The 25235-nt window shown below is 36.3% G+C and overlaps 4 protein-coding genes across 4 annotated transcripts; 3 read left to right on the top strand and 1 right to left on the bottom strand.

Moving 5' to 3' along the window:
* Nucleotides 1-989: 989 nt before the first annotated feature.
* On the top strand, nt 990-4208 carry LOC118270847 (venom allergen 3-like). The gene is made up of 7 exons (XM_050697910.1): nt 990-1069; nt 1571-1652; nt 1981-2065; nt 2719-2920; nt 3288-3414; nt 3883-4063; nt 4198-4208. The coding sequence occupies exons 1-7, from the start codon at nt 990-992 to the stop codon at nt 4206-4208; spliced, it is 768 nt and encodes a 255-aa protein (XP_050553867.1).
* A 359-nt stretch (nt 4209-4567) lies between these two features.
* LOC118270828 (uncharacterized) lies at nt 4568-8262 on the top strand. Its single transcript, XM_050697863.1, has 4 exons — nt 4568-4764; nt 5165-5243; nt 5542-6549; nt 7998-8262. The coding sequence occupies exons 1-4, from the start codon at nt 4634-4636 to the stop codon at nt 8100-8102; spliced, it is 1323 nt and encodes a 440-aa protein (XP_050553820.1). The 5' UTR covers nt 4568-4633; the 3' UTR covers nt 8103-8262.
* Nucleotides 8263-10324: 2062 nt separating this feature from the next.
* Nucleotides 10325-24932, top strand: LOC118270545 (venom allergen 5). The gene is made up of 8 exons (XM_050697909.1): nt 10325-10336; nt 10684-10836; nt 21974-22062; nt 22290-22371; nt 23194-23278; nt 23770-23971; nt 24152-24275; nt 24756-24932. Exons 1-8 carry the CDS (start codon nt 10325-10327, stop codon nt 24930-24932), a joined length of 924 nt encoding a protein of 307 aa, XP_050553866.1.
* LOC118270564 (sulfotransferase 1B1-like) lies at nt 13232-21759 on the bottom strand. Its single transcript, XM_035586184.2, has 7 exons — nt 21599-21759; nt 17036-17167; nt 16206-16305; nt 15430-15770; nt 15203-15297; nt 14740-14920; nt 13232-13796 (listed from the first exon to the last, which is right to left on the bottom strand). The coding sequence occupies exons 1-7, from the start codon at nt 21684-21686 to the stop codon at nt 13684-13686; spliced, it is 1050 nt and encodes a 349-aa protein (XP_035442077.2). The 5' UTR covers nt 21687-21759; the 3' UTR covers nt 13232-13683.
* Nucleotides 24933-25235: the final 303 nt, after the last annotated feature.

Genomic DNA, 25235 nt, shown 5'->3' with positions numbered 1-25235 from the left:
AATAAAGACAAGCCAACACATTCATCATCATCATCATCATCAGCCTGTTCTCGTCCGCTGCTGGACATAGGCCTCTCTAATGCACGCCATTGAGCTCGATCTTCAGCTCTACGCATATCGTCACTCCATCTAGCTGGAGGGCGCCCTACACTACGGAAGAGATATTCATATCTATAATAATTATAATCATTACAGATTCAGATCGTACAAATAGTGCTGATCCTCGCTATAGTGTACTTATCAAGATGCTCTCAAGTGATAGACGCCAGGTCGCAGAATGCGTTGTACGTTGCCAACTATTGCCCAGCCATGAAACACTGTCTAGAGGGCACCCATGTCATGTGCATGTATTATAACCCTGTAAGTAATTTGACTATAATACTAGCATCTCTATACATATATAAACATCAATTTTTGTTCGTTAGTCTCGCTAAAACTCGAGAACGGCTGGACCGATTTGGTAAATTTTGGTCTTAAATTATTTGTGGAAGTCCAGGAAAGGTTTAAAAGGTGAGAACAAAATGTTTGAGACGGTACGAAGTTTGCCGGGTCAACTAGTACTTATTAAAATTATTTTATGTCTAAGAGCTCTTACACACAAGCGGCATGCTGCCAGCAGCAGAAGTAACTTTCTGCAGCCGTCGATGCGTCAACGGATTGCGCCAATGTGTAGATATTGTTGTCTACAGTTACCACTGCAATTGGCAATATGCCGCTTGTTGGTAGAAACTCTAATTTAAGAGTCCCTCAGAGTATTAGTTGCGAGTTTACTCGAGATCCGATATACTTGAGATTTACAGAGATCGAGTTATGATTGAAAATTACCGCGTCTAGCCCTCTGATAGGTTAGTTAATTTGAAGCAGCCAATCAGAGCGCCGAACGTCATAAACGCATTGATCGCATTGACGTAAAACATGAGGAACAAGAGATTCCTTCATAAAACTCATAGTGACATTATGCATTAAACTACCTTTCCCAGGAGCAAACGATGGGCCCACTATGTAGAAGCTACGTGACGGTCACTATCACCACTCAAATGGTGCACCAGATACTTAAAGAAGTTAATGAGTAAGTATTATTTATTTATTGGTGAAAATTTGAGTTTGAATGATGGGTCAATCTCCAAAACGGGTTCATGTGTTCGCTCTGGTGCTTTAAAAAAACTATTTGAATAACATTATTTTCAATGATACACAATTACCATTAAATACCTGTATTTGAAAAGCATCAGAGTGATCACACGATCGCCCTTTTGGAGATTGGAATAAATTCATCTTTCACCAGTCATCTTATAAATATCGTTTCATAAAAGTTCAATCTATAGCTAGAAATACTCAGATTGCTAATGAAAATTCAGTTGATAAATCTATCTCTAAGAGTTCTTGCCCTCCAAACCATTACACCAACTTACTCAGAAATTTCAGTTTTGATACGTCATTTACTAATTTATTACCGCGCCACCAAAATAGTTAATATTTTCTACAAAAGCTGTATAACACTCATGATACTAACGCCATCTTGTAGTAGATTCTGAAAGCTTCAATCACAATTCACGGTTTCTGTTTACAGGATAAGAATGAGGGTCGCCTCTGGCAAGGAGACTGGGAAAGATGGACATCCCCTACCAAGGGCCTATGGAATGATGAAATTGGTATGTCGTAATTATATTTAAATTCGTACTTTTTAATAGAAAAAATAATTATATACAATCTTAATTCTCACCAACACAGAGGTAACTATTAGAAAGCCACAATGTACATTATACATTACTATTTCTATATAAATTATTATAACTTTATTAACTTGATTGTTATAGTCTTTAAAAAATTTAGGCTACCGACAGTCAGGGCTCCGGACAATAAGCGCCGTCTCAAAAAGTACCTCACCCAGGGTGGGAGGAATCATTGGATGATTTTTCCTTGAAAAAATAGAGAAATCATTTCTTTATAAAGTCTCTTATTGCAAATCTTTTTTTACAGTTCTGGGACAGTGAACTCGCGACGTTGGCTCAAGTGTTAGCTGACCAGTGTATGGGACTGAAAGAGGATGAATGCAGAGCTACTGGTAAGGAACCGACCGCTTTGGTTAAATGTCTACTTTTAAAAATGATAGCACACAGTATAAAAAAGGTGTATTAAACATATTAATTTAATTCCTACTACTGAAGCCTCCCCTACATAAAAGGTCTACCGTGATTTCTACGCTTGACTTGGAGATCGTAATTTAAATTGATCAGGAAATAACCCTCCTTTTGGCGCAGTCGGGTAAAAATCAGGTATATCAGATAGCATTGCTACCAGGTCTCTTCTAAAAATGTAATCCCTTAGTCGCTTCTAACAAAAAGTGGACTCTAACGAAGATGTGTGTGTTACATTGTTCTCTCATAGTTGAAGCATTTGAAAAATGTAACCAAGAACTGTATTGTTAACCTGATTGAAAAAAAGTAACCTATAGAATTTCTTGCTCGTTCTTCTTCTTAGGAATCTTCTTTAGAACGAGCAAATAGCTTCACTAGAGGACTGACCAACACAGATATTGTTTTTTTTTTAATATAGTAATATTTGCAACGACGTTCGACGTTCAAAAGTGCCTTTCCGGCTAATTTGAAATAAATAATTTCGACTTTTGACTTTTGATGGTGAGAAATGTATTCTTATCTACCATCACAAACGATAATCTGAACAAACTCCACAAACACTCATTTTTTTTGTCCACAGACACATTCTCGAATCCAAGTCAAATAATAACCCTGATTAACTTCAAAGTGCCAAACTGGGACTATTTGAGCCGTAACACGACAGTGCGAGGGTTGAATAAGGAGAAGATCAGCTTTGCCATAGAGAAAGCCATGAAGTCTTTACACGCAGTGAAGAGGCTGGTCACTGCTAACACTGTATATGACTGTCCTGCTTTGGAGTCGTAAGTAGTTCATCCATCCAGTAATTTTAGTATGGGAGAGCCATGCTTTAGCACGAATGGGCCGGCTCGACCGGAGTGATACCCAGGCGTCATAGTATTTGTCAATAGTTGCAAGCGACGACGAAAATTTTTGTATGGCAAATTATAGTTTCACACGTGATCGGTAGAGGCGTTGTAAAATTTCGACAAATACTATTGCTTCAAACTCATGGTAGAGGTAGAGGTACTGCTCTTTTCAAGAACATAGGTATCATTTGATGGTGAGAAATCAGAGCCTGCAATACCAGAGTTACTAATGCATATAAAACATTACTCTTACTACCTATCGGTGTAATACATATATTATTATAATTTTTTTTGTTAACAGAATTCCAGATATGGGTTCTAGGAGTTACTTAAAGCTAATTCGTGGCAAAGCAACTCACATTGGATGCGGCATATCGGCGTACAGAAGATTCCAAATGTTAGCCAGTGGCGGACAAAATATTTACAATGTAAGTCTTTATGAATATAAATTATTGTATTGCTTGGTTATCTTTATAAGTAGAAGTAGACTCGTTTTTTCTAAATATATGTATAAATCGGGAATTTTTCATCCTTGAGACGGTGTACTGAGTCGCTTACTTAATAAAACTTACTTAGAAGTTTTACCTGAACATCGTAAGGAATATTATACTGCAAAATATGTAGTTGTATATATAATAGTGACAAATAAAACCACTTGATCCTATCGCATCGTCACGCTTTTTTATCCTCGAAGGGTTGGCAAAGTTGCACATTATGGCCCGTAATGCCACTGTACATTCAGTTTTCACCATTTGTGTTATAAGTCCCATGTAATAAGCACTGAGCCTTTTGTCATAATTATATTGGACACAATTCCAGATTCTGTGCTTCTTCTATATTATAAAACCACTTAACTAAAAAGATATTTAAATAAAAACTTTTACGAAACTTTTCAGAGCATCCAACTAGTCTGCAATCTATCTGACGAGCCCCAAAAGGGGCAACCACTATACACCACAGACCCTCCGATACCAGGAACCGGTTTCACGGAAACCTGCGGCTGCCCTCAAGGGTACAGGGAGACCACTGGCTGTCTCTGTGAAAGGAATCCACATATGCACATCAGTAAATCAAAGAGTAAGTCCTATTTACTACGGAAAGAACGCACACATCAAGCTACGCAAAACCAGTATAAACTGACCTCCAAATGTGTGGAAAGATCATACAAAGTGAGACCATGATAAACTAGTTTTGTATAGCTCGGTGTGTAGCCTTAATATAGTAGCTGACCGGAGTGATACCACGGCCTCACAGAAAACAGCGTTAAACAATGCTTGTGTTGTATTTCGTTATATGAGTGAGGTTACCGGAGGCCCAATTACCCTCTTTCCAATCTTCCCAACGCCGATTCTCCAACCTTAATTTCCTAACCCGCAAAAGGCCGGTAACGCACTTGTAACCTTGTAACCTCCGGTGCTTCGGGTGTCCATGGCCCGCGGCGATTGCTTACCATCAGGTGATCCGTCTGTCAGTTTACTAGAATATAACATAAAAAAAATATGGACCTTATAAAATCTGTCTCTTACTACTATAACCAAACGCGTGTGTTACATATGCCGTCATGAATTTACAGGCATACATGAAGAAAAGCAGAAATATGAACCGCCAGAAATTAAAGAAGTGCAGACAACGCCGTCTGATGGACCAATGGGTGGTCTCATGGGATCTTTTCCGGAAGGAAAACCTAAAGTAGCAATACTACCAATTTTTGAAATACAAGATGAGCCTCCTAACTCTTATGAACCAGAGAATGATATTGAATATCAATTCCATAAAAGGTACATTAGTATTTTTATAATAACAATCGTGAGACATACTTAATTAACTGACTATTTAACGTAAATATATATTTTGAAACACTGTTCATAGATGAATTTTAAGACGGATAGATTTTAGAACAAGAATAGATTATGGTCTGGAATAATAGAAAAAGAAAGTAAACCGTTTATTTGCACTATTACAAGAAATTGCAGGCAAACAAAAAATATTATAACAATAAATAAATAATCAACATGACGCAAAAGACCAGTGTAATACATAGGGTACTTCTTATCGCTCGGAAACGCAGGCGTAGCCACGGGTAGAAGCTAGTTAAATGTAAACCTTGCCTCAAGTGCGAAACTATCTCTGTATACAACGTAATACTATCATTTTATTTCTCAACTTTAAAATTCACAGCTTTGGAAACAGAAGTTTCTTCCCGGATGAGCATTCAGCAGAAGAAACCGATATCTCGGATGAAATGGCGTACAAAGAGGTAATTATCTTCTTGAGAAATGGTTCGACAAACATTTAAATTAAAACAATTGCTCCCTAAAGCATAGTATTGCAGCCAGCCACAATTATTTGCCTGATTTGCAATTCGTTTCATTTATTCTTAATACATTCTGAATAGACTATTTATGCTATTTTAAACGTAGTCGTTTTTATTTTTCTAGCATTTTGTGATTATTTTATTATAATTCAAGCTAATTAGGATTTACAGCCTGTTTTTTTATTATGTCTGATTGTGCGATTCAATCGAAGGATATCTCTGAAAACGTTTTTTTTTTCAGATTTCAAACGATATGATGAAATCCCACAAAATCTTGCGCACAAATCGTATCCATAACATGCCAAACAAGATCCACAAAAAGGAATTTGAATCTAACGACGTTGTGATAAGTGAAGAATTAAAACCAGAAAGATATGAGATATACAACAGTGTGGAACAAAACATTGATCCTTATACAAGAAACGAAGATGTTGTGGATGATAAAACATTTCTTTCGATCTTAGACCATTTAGAAAAAGCCGTTCAGGACATAGAATTAGAAGGTGACGCACGAGAAATATTCGATATTAAAATGAGAAAAATATACGAATCTGGATTAAAACTGAAAAACCAAAACGTGAAACACAAAACTGATATAACTTTTGATAAATTGACCCCAGCAGAAAGACAAGAGGTGAGAAATTATTTGCAACACAGAGTGAACTCACACAATGGCTATAATCATATGCAAGAACGTCGTCATTGGCCCAGAGACGGAAAAATAAACACAGTTGAAGAAAAAGATATGAATGTAATGGACGACTACTACCCAGAACAAAAAGAAGTAGAAAGTGAAGAAGTTTATACAGGAATAGACGATAAACTAATCGAAATTTTGAACAACAAGAAACATATAAAGAATAACAAATATGAATATTATGATAGAAATTACGGTACAGACGAAGAACATTACACTGACAGGTTTGATGAAATCGAGGATAATACTCTGCCACCGCCTAGAAAACAAGAAAATATTAATAGATATGAAAAGAATCTTAAACAGCAAAATAGTATTCAAGAAAATATAGCACATAAAAAGCATACAAAGGCTGATCATGGTCATAGTAAAATGGAAGTTATTAAGAAACTGAATGAGGAACTACGATTGAGGCATCATGGAGGGTCAAAACAAAATAAGCATTTGTATGATCACACTGCTAAAGCTGCTATAAGGCCGACACACCACAAGAATATGAAGAAAAAGACTCGAAAATTGCATAAACCTCCGGCGTATAGGCGAGTTATTGAAGTAAGTTAGTTTACGTCAAATTAATTACGTAGCTTTAGATGTAATACTAATTAAACATTAGGTAAAATATTGTGTGTAAAGTAAGTTAATTTTGTACTTATTTTAGGCTTTACTTGCTACGCGTTTAACCCGCTGCCAGTACCCTACGAGTTTGCTTTACATTTAACAAAAACGAAACGAAAGCGTTCGGCGTTCTGACTGGTTGGTTTCATTCGAGCCGGCCAATCAGAGCGCTGAACATGCACTTTTAGGGAACAGAGAGTAAAGTTCCCTAAGAAAAGGAGGATCCTCCGACCAGGCGAGGTGATCATGCCTAGCGGGCTTTCTGCCCAACTGTTGTTCGTTGGGATTTTCTATCCATGTTAATTCGCATGTAAGCTTCACATGTGCGATGTAGGATTTTTATGACGTCGTCCGTTGATTTGCTCGTCGATAGTCTATGTGCGACTTCTGTCATCTGTCATCTGTCACTTGTCACTTGTCAGTGTCGCCACACACTCGTTTCGTTTACGTGCACATGCACTCGTTTTCAACGTAAAGCAAACTTGTACTATGTGTTTACGTGTAAAATGCTTTTTATAAACGCCTTCCTCGATAAATCAATCATCCAACACAGAAATTTAATTCAAACCAGTAGTTCCGTAGATAAGGTCTTAACTTTTCAAATTATTCAATTAAAAACAAGTATATTAGGTACTGCTTTTATTAAAGGGCTACATGATCTTTCAAAATGTAAATTACCAAAATAAAAATAATTAGACACGCTGCTCAGCTATACGTATGTATAATGTTTATTATAAATTCAATTCACATTCAAATATTCACATAAAACTCAAAAGTGAATAAAGACAATTGACTCAGATCCACAGATCCCCAGCTCTACATCATCATCTGACTTCTCACATAGTCCTTCACACAGACTGACACCTCGCTACTTACTGCTATGACTCTTCACAGCTCTAATGATGTCATCTTACTGACTAAAAACCGATTCCTTCTCCTGCTTTGAGCTGGAGCCTCGGTAACCTGTAGCGTTGTCCGCAACTCCGGATCGGGCATCAGTCCTACTGGGCACTCATCTGTGTTGGTCTGGCTCTTTGAAGCACACACGGAACGTAACGTACCGTACGGGTCTGGTTCTGGTCGAGTAAGGTAGCTCGCCGTCCGCAGACCTCAAACTCATCCCGCTCTTATTATCAGACTCTTACTGACTAAAACTAGAACCCACCCTGTTCCTACTCCTCCTTCGTGTAGTGTTCTTGGTAACTATTTTTATGATATTCTACTCGCTAGCCGTAAGATTGTCTTCATCGTTAATGTATTTATTTCTCGTTCATCTGTCATTATGTATCATTTATTCCAAAAATCCTATTGTATAATGTTTCAAATTGTTTTAAGGTGTACCACAAAGGCTATTACTATTATTAAACTAACTTATTCCATTTCAGAAGGAACATAAACGTCCAACGGTGAACAAGAATCATAAACCTGCTAAGAAGAAATCTCCGAAGCACAAAGATAAATACTACTTATCTGATAGAGCTATGTTGTGATTCAAAACATATTTTATATAATTATAATGAATAAAGGACAAATAAGAATAATCTTTAACCAATTGTACAATTAATGGTACTGTATACTGCAAAGTACATGTACAATGGTAGTCACATGCGCCTGACCACCACTAAGTTAATGTTTGCTTTCACCTAATGAGATCCGGCCTATGGCCCCGCCCCATGACCATGAATTGATGAATGAAACAGGGTGGTGGACAGTGCCGGTGCTGGCGTAGATAGCCCAACAACATCAAACGGGCTTTCTTATTGTAAGTTTGAAATCGTTAACCCACATTGAGCAAGCGTGGTGATTAATGCTCAAACCTTCTCCGTGCAAGAAGAGGCCTTTGGTCTGGGGAGGTTATCTATCTGCTCTTTAAAAAGCCACGCATTTTTTATTTATCCCGTTTTTCTATGTGTAAATTTTTCTATGTGTATAATATTATGATTTGTGTGTTGTGTAATATTGCATCAAAATATTGTATTTGCCTTACAATATTTTGCTGTATACAAAATGATTACAAAGTATAACAAAATAATTAAACTATAATTAAATTAAACTAAACATTGTTCTTTCATTTCTTGACCATCATCATGTATAATAATCGTAACCTGAAAATTGTTTATAATTAATTCATAACACGAGAGTTCTTCAAATTTCCTGTGAATCACAAACCAAAAACTCGTATTTTATGAAATTGCATACTTGCGTATAATATTTAGGCACTACTGATTAAGAGTGAAGAAAAACATCATAAGGAAACCTAGACTTATAATTTCTAATTATAAGTTCTCGCATTGAACAAGCTTGGTGATTAATGCTCAAACCTTCTCCATGCAAGAAGAGACTAATAGCAGTGGTCAGCAGTGACCGCTTATGGGCCGTGGATGATGATGATGATTCATATTTTTTTCAATACCATCTGTAAGCCTTAAAATGTGATGATAAAATACACATGACAGAAAAAAAATATCGCTTAAGCTTACACGTTGGAGCCCAAATGGTCCCGTACAATTCAGTTACAGAGGAATGTTTTCCCAGAGAGCTATAATATGAGAATCTTCCAGAAAGGAGTAAATAGATTTTTTTAAGGTCGGCAAGGCACATTTAATGTCCCAAGTATAGCAAGCGTTCGTAGGCCACGGTAACCACTTACGCGACGTGCTTTTTTGTCGTCGTTGTGGTAAAAAAAAGCTTTCATTACATACATATGTACATACACACAACCACCTTTTTTCTAAAAAATATCGGAAACTCATCGAAGTGAATAAACATGGTAAATATCCAATCATAAGTTCTAATAATAACCAAATCCTTATTTTAAACATCTCTTTAAAATCAAGATAACTCAAGCTTCTGAGACAGTGAAACTTACGTTAGTACCGAAATGACAGTTCATATACTAGGGATGTCATTTCTTTCTACGTCTTCTTACTCTTAGCTTTTCTCCACTGGGTTTTTAGGCAAATGTAAGTATTTTTATAATATGAAACGATTACCATCTGTCCATGAAATTGGAGTAAGGGTAATACAATACCAGATTTTTGGTAAGATCCGCTGTCCTATATTTGAGACTTGAGCCAATTTACTAATTTAGCCAATTTTGACGTGTGGCGTCATACTGCTGCTCGACGTTGCTACAAACACAAGGTGACACCAGGTTTGCCAAGGTCGTTCACGCGTGCTTTTTCTCTAGGGTATTCCAGTCCAAGGCTTACTTGGCTATGTGGTTGAGACCCTTATGAAGCGTATGGATAATACATTAAGTCTAATGGAAAATCAGGCTATGGTAGGTTAAAAGACAAATTAGTACAAGATTACATACTAAAACAAAAAATGAAACTGAATCCATTGTTAAAATAATCAATGAATAGTGTGTTTTGAACAGAAACCAAGATAATAAACGAATGAATAAGGAAATTAACAAAAGAAAACTAAATAAAACAAGAAAACACAAAGAAAGCGATACTGACGCAAGTTGCAAGTGTCCCAGTGATTCATGTTTTGGAAAATTAAATAATTACTGGTCATAATAAAATAAACAAACTGAATTATTATATACAAGTAAACAATTTAGAAAGGATTTATAACAAATAAATAAATAAATGATAAACTGGAGTGAACGTTGAATGTTCTGGACTGTCATGAGTAGCGTGCAATGGAATGATCGTAAACATATCACACGTCATAATTTGTCTTTAAACTTAGCGGTATAAATATGATTGTTCATGTGAGTTTTTGTTTTGTTAATTTATCAATGTTATATCTGTTTCAAAGTTCTTTGGCTTCCCTATCTTCCATTCCAAGATTTCATTTCTAAGATTATTTAGACACCACTGACAAACGGTGAAGGAAAACATGGTGAAGTAACCTGGGCTTACAATTTGTAATTATTATAAGTTTGAAATCGCCAACTCGCATTGAGCAAGTGTAAACTTTCTCCGTGTGAAATGAGACCTTTGGTCAAGAGTGGACACTTATAAGGCTGATGATCATGATGATTGATGACCTTTTTTCTACTATTCCTATTTGTCTTATTATAATAAATTTGATACCATTTCGTTAACAATATTCCAGATTATAACACTGACCGTTTTATTGATAAAGTCATCGAAATGTTCAGAAATCATTGATGCCCAATCTCAGGATACCATCTACGTGTCTGAATACTGTCCTAGGCAGAAATATTGCAGAGATGGCACCCATGTTATGTGCATGTATTATGATCATGTAAGTATTCCTTCAATTTTTTTGCTATTTTACTGGTGGTGTGCAAAATAAGGTCTAAAATTCTGTGGCAAAAATTGAGCCACGTTTCTTTTTTTTTTGGGTAATGTTAAAATCAATTGTTTATCTTTAGTCTGTAACCTGTTAGTTTAATATTGTAACAGTTAATTATCCTTCATGTACTTTGTAACCATGTTTGCACTTTGAGAGTGACTGAGACCTCTGAGTTTGTTTCGGCATTTCTTCTCAGAGTAGTCGGTAGGAAATGCCGGCCCCATCAGTAGCTTAAGTAAAGTAACAGTGCAATGTACAGAATTAAACAATAGTTCCATATCGAAGACTTTATTATTTTACTGCTACCTTCGTCATAACGCCCACAAGTATTCCTGACATGAGTAGTGAGATTCTCCTTTCACCGACATATCGAAAGTGAGATATCTCCTATCTCCGACATATACGTATCCTGGTCAAAATCAACTAATTTATTTAAAAAAATTCACTGTACTACACCATACAGGCAGGGAGGGGCCTATAACCTGATGAAATAATAAAAGATTAGAACTCTGAACTATAGAATCTATATATTAATACGTGATGTAAAAACTTTGTACTTCTTTTTACAAAAATTGCGCGGACGTAGGAGCATAAAATTTGGTACCGTACACTTATAGTTCATGTGTAGGAGAAGTGCAGAACGCTAATATTTTTCAAAAATAATGCTTATAAAGTACAATAAATTAACAAATAAAACATTACACACACATGCATATTATCTTGATCGTATTTGACAAAACGTCAAAATCGATAGACATTGCGATGATATTCTCACGTCTTATATGAATAGAGTTTTATAAAAGAGTTTGTTTGAGTTTGAGTTAAATAAATATTATCCTTGAACGAATGTAAAGTGGTATCCCATCAAAAACATCCTGTTATGAAACCCAAGTCTCGCATGCTCAGTCTTTCTACCGTCCAAAGTTTGAGATCCATGTAATACCAAGTCGCTATTTTACTTGAAGGACCTGGTGTTATTACATAAGTTAAATGCCAATATTAAAAATATTTAACGTATTAAAAAATAGATCGACTTGGACATCGCATTTGATTATTATATGTATCACACTACACAGCACGACGGGCCAGCGACCAACAGGAACGAGAGTTTCAATCGCGTGAGGCGCGAGAGACTAAAGAATTAATATAATATTGTAATATTCATTTTGTTTATCATGCGATTCCAGTCGATCTATAACCGTTAAATTTTATTAATAACAGTAATAACTTATCCTTCAAGTAGACACTAAATAGATTAACCGACTTGGTATTACATGGATACAACTTTTGACGGTAGAAAGACTGAGCTGAGACTGGGTTTTTTACAGGAGATGGGATCTGTAGAGCCTTTCTTTTTGATACCATCACTTCTAACGAATTTTGTTAAAGGTCTTATGATATTTTCTTATTTTTATATGTAGTCTTCCTCTTTTTCTTTTCCGGTACTACTTCTTGAGCTTCAGCCACAGTTGTGTGGGCTTGTCTGTGTGTCTGACTGTCTCTATGGGCTTTTCTCGGAGGCTTTGATGTCTCAATTTTTGACAAGTCTGGACGGTAAATTTTATATATAACAGATTTAAATTATAATATATTGTTTTATTAGATTTTCGTACTTCAAGACATGTCCAATCATGTGTTTTTCATTACGTCGACCATTTTACAAGTAATAATGTTGTTCAGTTTCATGGGCTAAACACACCCTTACCCACCCTATACCCCCTCCCTTGTCTCATATGGTAGGTACCTATCTACACCTAGTAAATTTATAACCACCACCAACCACCAACTGCATAAATAACTTTGTAATCCCATATATTTATATGGGAGTATTGTGCAGTTGGTGTATTTGGAAAACTGGACCGAAATTACAAAATATTTAAGTTTTCCCATGATTAAGACACTAAACTCTATATGTATTCCAAATATGAAGCTTCTAAGTCTGCTAGAAGTGCCTTGACATGATCGTGAGTCAGTGAGTGACAAAATTTAGAAACTTTAACTTGTCATTCTTATACTGGTTCAAATTGACTAAATTTTAAATGTTCACTGTACTACACCATACAGGCAGGGAGGGGCCCATAACCTGATGAAATAATAAAAGATTAGGACTCAGAACTATAGAAAAATTGTTTATTAAAAGAACTAAATATTATTGACATTGCACTTTTTAAAAACAAACATAGAAGAAGTTGTCAAAGCACAAATAAGGTTTATGCGTATTTCTATTTACTTCTATTAGGCACTAGGCATGTCTGCGTTCTATCTCCAACAGATAGGTATCTGTCGGCATTTTATAAAAAAAAACATGTTACTTTTTCGTTTTTATTTTACATTAAAACTGTATTAAGTGAGTACTTATTATTATTAGTTTACAGTTAAACACAAATATAAATTACTTTATAAGTTTAAGTTTCATTATCACCAGTATAATATCCATATATTATAATACACATATTTATTTGAAAGACGATGTAGTGACAAGGATTGAAAAGGAAATGTTACGATGGTTTGGACATGTAGAAAGGATGGATGAAAACAGATTTACGAAAGAAGTATACAAGGCAAATATGAGTGGGACCGTCGGTAGAGGGCGCCCCAGACGGACATATAGCGACCAGATTGGCGATATATTAAAAAGGGCCAAATTAAAAGTACCTTTAACCGACGAGCATGCATGAAAAGACTGATGACTGTTGATGAAGCGAAAGAAGTGTGTAAGAACCGTGGCAATTGGCGTTCCATTGTCTCTGCCTACCCCCATGGGAGACAGGCGTGAGGTTATGTATGTATGTATATTTATTTAACAGTAGGGAAGCGTAGGTCAGTATCGTTCAAGTTATCCGCGATCCATTTATCAGCTTCTTGTGTCATCTCCTCGTCGAAGTAGTCGGGCCAGCCTCCAGCCTTACCTGGTGATCGAGAAACATTATCTTATTTCAAAATTTTTAGTAGTTAAAGTCAAAGTCAAAATTATTTATTTCAAGTAGACCAGGAAGGCACTTTTGAACGTCAAAGCAAATATAATAATATTAATAACGTCTGTCTGTCGGTCAGTCCTCTAGTGAAGCTATTTGCTCGTTCCAAAGTGTAGATTCCTATGGAGAAGAACGAGCAAGAAACTCCATAGGTTACTCTTTTTCAATCAGATTCACAATACAATTAAAGTTACGTGAACTTACCAAATCAGGTTTAAAAACCTGTGTAATTTTGTGTAGCAAACTACTTTAAATGCTACAGGCTACTTTTTTATTTTTATTTTTTAAGGGGGGAATATCATCCTGTTACTTCTCTCGCCGTGGTCGAGGCGGATCGAAGTGTCAGACTTCTACATTAATAAATAATAATTAATTCAGTTCACATTCAGTCAATTAATTCAAACTATTTTATTATCATGAAGCAAATACAAAGAGATGGTATAACTGAATTTCCCATTAACATAGAGACATTTCACGGGGAGCGTCCAACAAACCACGCCCTTCCCTATATTACAAAAACGTTCCCAATTATCCACATTTTAATGTGCCACTTTCTGACCGCTTATAAGCTATCTACACCTTTTAACTTGTATTATTTCATTAAGGAGGGCCGATTTGTTTCGTGTCACAGTTGGCGACACATTGACATAACGTGACAGATTACAGAAGTCCTATAGACTATCCTCGATAAAAGCGCTATGACAACACAAATAATTATTCAATTCGGACCAGTAGTTTTGGAGATTAGCGCGTTCAAACAAACAAACTCTTTAGCTTTATAATATTAGTATAGATTAAGGAGGGCCGATTTGTTTCGTGTCACAGTAAACAATCACATTATGGCATCTCTTCTTTGTACTTGCTTCATGTTTATTACCTTTTCTAATAAATTCTTCATCCTTGGCGAACATTCCAAGTACCCTGAGTTCGTCACAGTTGACCGCTTTATTTTTCTTAAAGTTTTCTATACTCAAGTGGTCACAGAGAGTTGTTTTTTGTTTGTCATCCAACTTTTTACCGAGGAAGTCCGCCACGCGTTGTACAGCAGCAGGTAAGTCCTAAGGATACAAAAATTAAAATTGAATCACACTTACGTATAATGTTCAATATAAAACTTATAATTTAATTATAACTTTCGTGAGACCTACTAAATTAATTATAATGTTACCGGTTTATTCACGTAATTGTTTAACGAGGAACTCGACTGGTTTCAAGCCATGCTAGAGGCTCATATTCATGACAAAAATTAATATAAACTTGGGTCTTAAAGGACTATTTATTGTTCATCGACTTAGTTGATTTAGTACAGTTATAAAGTGAAAATAAATAACTTAACAAACCTTTGACAAATCTTCATAGAACAGGAACAGCATGTTCGGATCATGTCTCTTCTCCCAAGCTTCTTTGACGTGCTCGAAGTATGGAGTCATCTTCACTGGAAATTAAACAGATTCAGCTACATAATGTATCAGTGTTTACTAAACCCTCCCTGTATTTCTACAATTATTATTTATTAATTTATGTAGAATAGGTAAGTTTCCTGAGTACATTGTATTTTAAAACTTACTTAAATTCCCATGGAATAAGTGCCAAAACTCCTTAAACGTTCCTTTAAAACCAGTATGCATGAAAAGTCTGGTGTGATGGTAGTATGATACGGCCACGTCTCTTGGATCTCGCGCGATGTACACCATTTTTGCTGTATCTAAAGGATTTCGTGGCAGTAGGGACATAGGAAGGTGGGACTTTATAAAGCGAGGTGACGGTCTAGTAGCTAGGTCACTCGTTATCGGAGAACCGAGCCATTTAATCATTTTCAGCATATCTTCCTTATTGAAATTTTCACTATTCTGGCTTAATGCCTTCATGAAACCATCTATTCCTGTGTCTGGTACATTCATGAACATTCTGAAATAAATTACATGTTAATTAGTGCATGGTGATAATGTGGTTCATATTTTTGCATTTCCTTGGCAGAAAAGTTAATATTGTGTGGGAGAGCCATGCTTCGGCACGAATGGGCCGGCTCGACCGGAGTAATACCACGGCCTCACAGAAAACCGACGTGAAACAACGCTTGCGTTGTGTTTCGTTGTGTGAGTGAGGTTACTGGAGGCCCAATTCCCCCCATAATCTTCCCAATCCCCGATTCCCGAACAACAACCCTTAAATTCCTAACCCCCAAAAGGCCGGAACGCCGGAACGGCCAAACGCACTTGTAACGCCTCTGATGTTTCAAATGTCCATGGGCGACGGCGATTGCTTACCATCAGGTAATACGTCACCTCGTTTACCGGCTTATACCATAAAAAAAAAAAATATTAGGTTAAAAATTATACTTACTCCAGAAATGAATATCTTTCGATGAGTGGAGTAGACAGAGCCTTCTCATAATTTAGGTCACTTGCCAGCAACCACACCAATTCTTGAGTCCATGTTGTTCCTGTAAAGCATGAATGACGTCATTAAAATTAGGGTAAACATTGTGATCTGATGTAGGTACCTAATATGGTGTGGCTTACAAAATTTTCTCTTGAGATTTTATATAACCGGCTCATATCAAATACAGAACAGAGAAGAGGTAGAAATAGTATACCGCTTGTGTTAGTATCAGAACCAGTGGCAAGTTTTGTGTGGAGAACCAACAATTTAATACAATTTTATAACAATAAAAGTGATGTTGCAAGTTTTGGAAACTGAGTACATATAGCGATATACCTAACTGGCTCTGAACAAGGGATCAATCATTTAATGGCAACCTGGATTACAAAAATACGTAATGATATACGACATATAATTAATATCGATTAATCACCTGTTCTTCTTTATTTGCACACTATTATCTGTTGATAAATAAATTTAATTTATCCATTTCGAACGGGGAATACTCCCACATCAAAGTTAAAGTCAAAATCATTTATTTCAAACCAGGAAGGCACTTTTGAACGGCAAAGCAAATATAATAATATTAATAACGTCGGTCAATCCTCTAGTGAAACTATTTGCTCGTTACAAAGACATGTTCATGACTTTATACATAAAAAGTGGGAGCAAAATGAACAACTATAATATAATCAATTGTAGTGAAATGGCCATGGATCACTATCATTTACCTAGGATCCAGAAAGTATTAGGTATCTAGGTATTAGGATTTGTTTAAAGATAGACCATACCTGATCGCTGATAACTGGTGACAAATATGTCGTTCGACCTTAAAGGCAGGTTGTAGATATTAGCAGCATCCGTTTTGAAAATTTTGGAGACGAGATAACCTTTGGGACCGACGCGCAAAAATTCATATGGGTCTGTAAGAAATTAAAACATAAAATATTAAATACCAAAATGTTGGTTGTCACACTAATGTTATAAAAGTGAAAGAGTGTTTATTAGAATGTTTGTCCGCCAATCACGCTGAAACTACTGAACGGATTTTGATGCAATTTAGTATAGAGGTAGGGTAGCTTAGTAGCTTAGCTGATAGGATACTTTTCACCCCACGGGAATGCGAGCGACGCCACTGGCAGAAGCTAGTTTAAATATCGACGCTGGAAAGGCAAAATGTATTAAGCGCCACTTTGGTCGAAAATGAGTTATATATACCGTTGGAATCGCCTGATTTTTCTCTTTCGAATGGTCTATGTCTCGCCTTAATTTGAGCACTTTGATGGCGGTTAATACACCGGTGATTTTAGACTTTTTCGTATATTTTTTTGTTTTAAATCCATTCATTTTTTTACTTTGGCTCATAAAGCGTACATGATAGTAACAAACTATTGATAAGTCATTTATACCTGCTTAAGTTTACAACTAGATTGGTTTTAAATCTCTTTACCTTTCCATTTTTTCTAAAAAGTAACGCAATAAAACATTTTACAGATTGGCAATTATTATAAAATCTAAACATAAGTCAATTTACTTGTAAATAAAATATATGTTTTTTGCGTTTAAAACATTTTACTTTTCTGCATGTTACAATTATTTGGACGTTAAAACAATTTTATCCAAAACATTTTATTACTAAAATGGTTGATAATACAATTTTACCTGAAGCTATTCTAATGTGTTTGTAGCACTTAAATTAATTTACCTAATGTAAAATTAATTGCATTTGTGAGTTAACCCTCCCAAAAAAGATTGATAAATACCAAACTATGGTGGTTAGACGGTAGTTCAAGACTGTAATTCACTGAGACCGCGGCTGTTAATCAGGGCCGAGAGCGTTGCGCGGGCGCTTCAGTCACCCATGCGCTGTCGACGAGGGAGTCCACGATCGCTGTCGCAATACACTGTTCGTAAATATGAGGAGTACCTTAGTTTGCAAACGTGTAATGCCAAAAAGAATTTACCAGATACTGATATAGAAGATGTTGATATAGAAGAAGATTTTTAATTTTCCAAAATGTGATTATTTTTTATTATTATATCGTCACGCTCTTTATCCCCGAAGGGATAGGCAGCGGTGCACATTATGCCACGTAACGCCACTGTATAATATACACCCACTTTTCACAATTTATGTTGTAAGTCCCATGTAATAGGTGAGCCTATTGCCATACATCGGACACATTTCTAGATTCCATGCTATTACTGAGAAATTTTCGAAAAACCGAAAAAAGCCCAGCAATAATTCGCCCAACCCGGGTATTGCCCTTGCCCAGCAATCGCACTTGTAACCACTCGGCCAAGGAGGCAGTCATTATTTTAATATAAGATTAAGTGAGATTATATTTTACACTTATAAGATTAATACTGATACAGAAGATGTTGGTGAAATTTTATGTTATCTATGTCTTGAATATGTTTCCAAAGTCTGATTATTTTTCATTTTGTATTTGATTAGTATAAGTCTAAGTACAAGTGTACCTATTAACTTGTGATATCTGATCTCTACTAGGTATACTTAAAAGTATTGCCTTTCTATGTTCCGTACCAAAATGGCAAAACTGTTGGGCCTACATAGTTGAAACTTTGTAGGTTGATGTATTCTGGTAACCGCTATTTGAATTTCGAATAACAATTAATAAATTAAAAGGGGCACCCCATACATGGAACTGATTCAAAAAGTTTTAACCTATTCGTGATGGGTGTCTATCGATAATACTTTAAAAAAGACATTAAGGTTCCTAAAACCATTTTTCGTCAAAATCAATTGTTTGAAAGATAGACGTTTCCAAAGTAGAAAAATGAGTGTCCCCCTCTCTAACATTTGTGGCGACACATTGACAACTAACAAGTGACAGACGACAGAAGTCGCACATAGACTATCGACGAGCAAATCAACGGATGACGTCACAAATTCCTGCATCGCACATATGAAGTTTGCATGCGAAATAACACGGATAGAAAATCCCAACGAACAACAGTAGGGCAGAAAGCCCGCCAGGCTGATCACCTCGCCTGGTCGGAGGATCCTCCTTTACTTAGGGAACTTTACTCTCTGTTCCCTAAACATTTAAAATATGGAAGGGACAAAACTAAAAAAAAAAAAATATATGCTGTTTTCATTTGAAACTTTCAAAGAAAATTGGTTTGAACGAGATATCATTATTACTTTTTTAGAAATAATACTAATAGAACTCGTCCGTGAACGGTGGCGGTGTGTCCTGTATGGGCTGAGCACCGCCAAGTCTGTTCAAGTCAAGTTCTGGGCGTAACTTTATCGCTTACACTAAACTTCGGCTCTTATATAGAGTCGAAGGCGCATCTGGCTGGTAGAAAGTTGGGTATCCTCTGGTGGGTGAGACGGTACTTCACACCGAAACAACTGCTGAGCCTGTACCAAGCGCAGGTTCGGTCATGTATGGAGTACTGTTCTCACCTTTGGGACGGCTCGGCTAAATGCCAGATCAAACCGCTAGAAAACATCGAAAAGCGTGCCAAGAAGCTCATCAATGATGATGCGCTTGTGGAGGCCCGGCTTCAAAGCCTCGAACACAGGCGCAAGGTTGCAAGCCTTTCCGTTTAAAACCGGATACATTTCGGAGAGTGTACGGGGTAATTGCACAACTTGATTCCCCCTAGTCCTTTTCATCATCGAACCACAAGACAATCGGCGAGGCGTCACCGTTCATGGTGGATATCCCACCCACTCGCATGAAGCGCTTCACTCCAAGCTTCCTTGTGCGAACTGCTAGAGAGTGGGATTCTTTGCCGGAGTCTGTGTTTCCTGATGGGTATAACCTGAGTGTTTTCAAGGCCCGAGTGAATAGGTTGGTTATGGGCAGACGTGCTCCATCGTAGGCCGCGTCATCACTTACCACCAGGCAAGATAACGGCTAAACGTCGACCCATCAAACGTAATAAAAAAGTGCATTTTCAAAAAACGCAAATATAACTTTGTCGTTCATACAAACACTATGTATAACGAAGTTATTTTATAACTTTTATATTATGCCATCTACTTGCTGCTACGGAACCCCTCATGGGCGAGTCTGACTCGCACTTGGCCGGTTTTTTAAGACTGATTGATCTCAGAAGTAAGTGGTTTATATTGTTTCTTCATTTTGCGATGAAAAGTCCTTTTAAATTTTTTTTTGCGTTATTTAGCTTTACCCGTAACTTCCATTATTCATTAATATTGTGAGATAATACTTAAAGCCCAGCGAAAACTTTAGCTTAATGCAAGATAAGACATTTTAGTTTTCATGGTCTGACTTGACAGGGCTTGATAAAACATTTTACTTAGACGTGTTAGTATGCTGTACAGAACATAACACATTTTTCCAGCTCATTTTTTGCAGCTTTTTGTTCGTTAAAACATGTTTTACCTGGACACGGTGAGTATGGTTAACTGACTTAAGTCAATTTTACCTAACCAAGATTATGGCCTGCATTGTATTAACTCCAAAATCTTGGACACAAAGACACCTACATTATTTTCTATTATTACATTTCATAGTAAACGTTATTCGTAATAACTATTTTGAGTTTCAATGAAAAAGCTCCAGTAATTAATTAGTTATGATTTTTTTTGCAAAATTTGAAACTTCAAATCGCTCTACTGAACAATTCACATAATGGCGGTTAATACATTTTGCCTTTCCAGCGTCGATATAATGTTTAATACAGAAATGTTATGTATAGATAGTGCTTTTTAGAACTGTAGGTATATACGGACAGTACAACTCCTACGAAGATCGAAGATCTAATCTCTATCAATATTAGAATTTGTATGATATCAAATACAAATTCTAATATTGTTAGAGATTAGATAGAGTGCGATTACTGTTAGTTACATAATGTATGAAACTATATGATGGACGAGAAATTATAGCACGTAGAAAAATACATTTCGATTTCGAATAACGCACTTGTAATGCCTCTGGTGTTTCAAGTATCCATGGGCGGCGGCGATTGCTTACAATCAGGTGATCCGTCAGCAAGTTTACCGGCTTATTCCAAAAAAAACTGTATATAGATTAAACTTACTTTAGAAGTACTAAAGTTGCTTAGATAATAGAAATAATTAGATTAAACGGTATATAAACTAAATAATTATGACTAAAATATTTACAACTTAAAATTACTTAACAAGAAATTTAAAAAAAATGTAATAAAACCAAACTTATTACATGGGATCACATGCGAATTACAACATAAATTGTGAAAAGTGGTATATTGTACAGTGGCATTACGTGCCATAATGTCCACCTCTACCTACCACTTCAGGGATAAAAATGTGTGACGATATAAAAAAAAAAAAAAACAAACTTACTTATTACATAATAAGTACTTACAAGCATGCAATTTCTCGTTAATACTCTTTTCTTCATCACTTATATTATAAAATTCGTATGGATACGGCAAGATTTGTTCATCCCCCATTATGAAGTACGTGTATTAAATCAAATGGTCGAAACAGGTGTGTAAGAACTCAATCTGCAGCTAGGATACTGAAATAATGTAAGGATATCACCTAAATATGAATACGGCCGGATAAGATTGAGATAAGTAAAGATAAAACAATAAGGTTTTTAATCAGTAAGGGCCGGACGCTTCTTCTTACCTCGCCTAAGGCAGGAGAAGATATTAGACGATTCCCCCCCCCCTTAAAAAAAACATGTAATGAAAAGATGTTTTAAAGCATATTTTATTTAGTTTCTTTATCACAGGACCATGAATTTGGACCACGCTGTGGGAACCCAGTTAGAGCCGAAGTTACGCCTAAAATGGTAGAAGCTATACTACAAAATGTGAACAAGTAAGATTATCAAAAACTGCCGCACTCAGAGACATTTAATGATTACTTAAACTAATCCTTAGTAACGATTTTGTTCCGAAAACAATTGCTAACGGTTGGGTTAAGTGACTATTAATTACATGACTCTGAGTACGGCGGTAAATAATAGACAGAATACTGAATAATGAACCTAATTCTAATAATGATAAAATTACTTTTGGTTTAACTCATAATTCTTTATGTTTTAGTATAAGAGGTAAACTATCCAGTGGCGTTGAAAGAGGGAAAGACGATGTAGTTCTGCCGAGAGCTTATGGAATGATGAAAATAGTAAGATTTTGGATTTTATACTGTAAGAAATTGAGACTGTTAGTAAAGTAACCCATCAATTTGATTATACAAGTAACCTATGGACTTGATTGCACAGTTGGTGCGGTAGCTGGGTAACTGACTGTTGCACAGCCTATGGTGGGGCCACACAACCTGTAGCGGGTTCGATTCCCGCACGGAGCAACATTTTGTGAGATCCACTATTTCTACTTTAAAGACAAACGTTGCCTTGCTAACTTTCTATTGTAAAATATCGAATAAGCCCATTTTTTTTTTAAACGTTGCGCCACACTAGTATTTTCTCCTGTGTCGTGGGTGCGTTTACAAACATACAAGTTCACATACACATAACACCCAGACCCGAAACAACAATTTGGTGATCACGCACATTTAAATCTACTTTTCCGTAATTTTTTTCACTAACCGACATGGCAGTAAACTACTGGATAACGACATGTTTATATTGAAGCTCAGACAATGTACCTAATCATTTTATTGTTATTTGTTTCTATGTGAATATTCTATGCCATTATAAAAGTGAAAGAGAAGAGAAAGAGAAAGAGAAAGAGAAAGAGAAAGAGAAAGAGAAAGAGAAAGAGAAAGAGAAAGAGAAAGAGAAAGAGAAAGAGAAAGAGAAAGAGAAAGAGAAAGAGAAAGAGAAAGAGAAAGAGAAAGAAAAAGAGAAAGAGAAAGAGAAAGAGAAATTAATAAACCTATTTTTCATTTTATAAGAGCACACAATTGGTGAACTTCCATAGGCATATGAAAGTTTAAATTCGAACCCATCAGGTCCATATTAGATTAATAATTTTTATATTTCAGGAATGGGACAGAGAATTGGCAACTTTAGCACAAGTACTGGCTAACCAATGCCTGGGCGGACGAGAGGATATCTGTAGATCTACTGGTAAGTTAAGATACTATTTAATTGGGGATTAGCAAGATTGGGAAAGGGAGTAATTGGGCCTCCGGTAATCTCATTCGCACGACGAAACACAAGCGCCGTTTTACGTCGGTTTTTTGGTTTAAGCCGACCCATTCTTGCTGAAGCATTGCTCTCACACAACTATCGATCGATGGTATGATGAACCAATATACAAATTATATTATATCAATCACGTTTATCATAAAAATCACAGTTAAGTTTTTTTTTAAACTTACAAACTAATTTCATCTTAAGGAAAAATCATGGTTTACTCACGTAAATTATTATTAATGGAGAAAAACTCTACTAGCGTCTGCGAACGCTGCTCATGATGAAGAGTCCCTCTGTGACTCGAAACTAGTAGTCTTTTTTCCATTAATTTACGTGAGTCATCCATCATTTTTAGTTATTGTAATTTAGTATGTCTCACGATATTTATTATAAAATTGCCATCAACTTCTTTTTAATTCCAGATAAATTTCCGAATCCAAGTCAAAGTATAGCCATAGTACACTTCAAGTACCCGAACTGGGAATACATAAGGCTCAACAACACTGAAAAGGGTTTAAACGAAGAAAAGCTAACATTTGCCATGGACAGGTTCTTGAAATCTGCTCATGTTTTGAAGAGAACCGTTACTAAGGACATCATAATGGAATGTCCTGCTTTCAATGAGTAAGTACTTATACACGACACGACATCGCCGCGTCAGCGCACGCTGCAGCGCTTTTCTCTATAAATTTACGTGAATAAACCGTAATTTTTAGTTAATATAAGATTTTTATGTTATTAATACTTAACTTGAAGTGTACTAACAAATTATATGATTGACATAATGTTTTTTATGAATTATAGCCTTCCAGACTTAAATTCGAAATATTATCTCAATTTAATACGAGGTGGAGCCACGCACATCGGTTGCGGTGTCTCTGCGTATTCCAAATACAAAATTGATGGACAAACTGAGTCCGTACAGAATGTAAGTACTCCACATACCTTGTTATAATATGAAGATTATTTTTTATGAATGATGGCAAAGGTGCATACATATAATATGTCCAGAAGTGTGGGAGAGCCAACTTTCGGCACGAATGGGTAGGCTCAACCGGACTGATACCACCGCCTCACAAAAAACCGACGTAGAACAAAGCTTGCGTTGTGTTTCGTTGTGTGAATGAGTGAGGTTACCGGGGGCACAATTGCCCCCCATCCTAATCTTCCTAATCCACGATACACCAACAACCCTTAAATCATATAAAAAATTAAGTATAACAGATTAATATTATGATTAGCCAGCAGCGGATAAGTAACAGAATCTTGTATCATGGATTCCAAGCATAGAGGTAAGGTGGCGAACATCACACACCGAGAGGTAGAAAACACTAACTTAAAATAAACGCCTTTGTATTCAACGAAAATATTTGAGCTGATGAAGGCATAATAATCTCATTAATTCCAGAGCGTACAAGTGGTATGCAATATCTCGGACGGTCCCCAACCGGGGGAGCCTCTTTATAACACTGAACCCCCATTGCCTGGTTTGGGTTTCACCAAGCGCTGTGGGTGTCCACAAGGATCCAAGGAAACTAGGAACTGTCTCTGTGAAAGAACATCCGATGATTGGACAAGTATGTAAATTTAAGTTACATTTAAACTAACTTATTATTCCCAATCCGTTATAATCAACCTAGATGGAATATTGAATTTTGCTATTTCTAAATTAAGACCACGTCTGATTAACAACCATGTTTCACTAAGTGATGAGTCCCATTGTATAGAGAGTGTATGACGTGGTAGCCCAGAGGTTTAAGACGCTCGCTTCTCATGTAGAGGGTGCCGGTTCGAAAACTACCAAACGGCAAGTACCAATGTGAATTTTTCCGAAAACGCCAACCTGCATTGAGCAAGCGTGGTGATTAATACTTAAACCTTCTTCGTG

The sequence above is a fragment of the Spodoptera frugiperda genome, chromosome 13 (genome assembly GCF_023101765.2).
Source record: "Spodoptera frugiperda isolate SF20-4 chromosome 13, AGI-APGP_CSIRO_Sfru_2.0, whole genome shotgun sequence".
Classification (NCBI taxonomy): Eukaryota; Metazoa; Arthropoda; class Insecta; order Lepidoptera; family Noctuidae; genus Spodoptera; species Spodoptera frugiperda.
This window is presented reverse-complemented; position numbering and strand designations above follow the sequence as displayed.

Bases quoted from the DNA above. Each gene is read 5' to 3' on its own strand.
- LOC118270847 (XM_050697910.1), top strand. From the start codon at position 990: ATGGGCCCACTATGTAGAAGCTACGTGACGGTCACTATCACCACTCAA. The intron at 1,070-1,570 runs GTAAGTATTATT...TTCTGTTTACAG, and splicing joins ATACTTAAAGAAGTTAATGA to GATAAGAATGAGGGTCGCCT. The intron at 3,415-3,882 runs GTAAGTCTTTAT...GAAACTTTTCAG, and splicing joins GCGGACAAAATATTTACAAT to AGCATCCAACTAGTCTGCAA.
- LOC118270828 (XM_050697863.1), top strand. From the start codon at position 4,634: ATGGGTGGTCTCATGGGATCTTTTCCGGAAGGAAAACCTAAAGTAGCA. The intron at 4,765-5,164 runs GTACATTAGTAT...TAAAATTCACAG, and splicing joins GAATATCAATTCCATAAAAG to CTTTGGAAACAGAAGTTTCT. The intron at 6,550-7,997 runs GTAAGTTAGTTT...ATTCCATTTCAG, and splicing joins CGTATAGGCGAGTTATTGAA to AAGGAACATAAACGTCCAAC.
- LOC118270545 (XM_050697909.1), top strand. The intron at 10,837-21,973 runs GTAAGTATTCCT...TCTTTATCACAG, and splicing joins TGTGCATGTATTATGATCAT to GACCATGAATTTGGACCACG. The intron at 22,063-22,289 runs GTAAGATTATCA...TTTATGTTTTAG, and splicing joins ATACTACAAAATGTGAACAA to TATAAGAGGTAAACTATCCA.
- LOC118270564 (XM_035586184.2), bottom strand. From the start codon at position 21,686: ATGGGGGATGAACAAATCTTGCCGTATCCATACGAATTTTATAATATA. The intron at 17,168-21,598 runs GTAAGTACTTAT...AATTTCTTACAG, and splicing joins TAACGAGAAATTGCATGCTT to ACCCATATGAATTTTTGCGC. The intron at 15,298-15,429 runs GTAAGTTTTAAA...TTTAATTTCCAG, and splicing joins CTTATTCCATGGGAATTTAA to TGAAGATGACTCCATACTTC.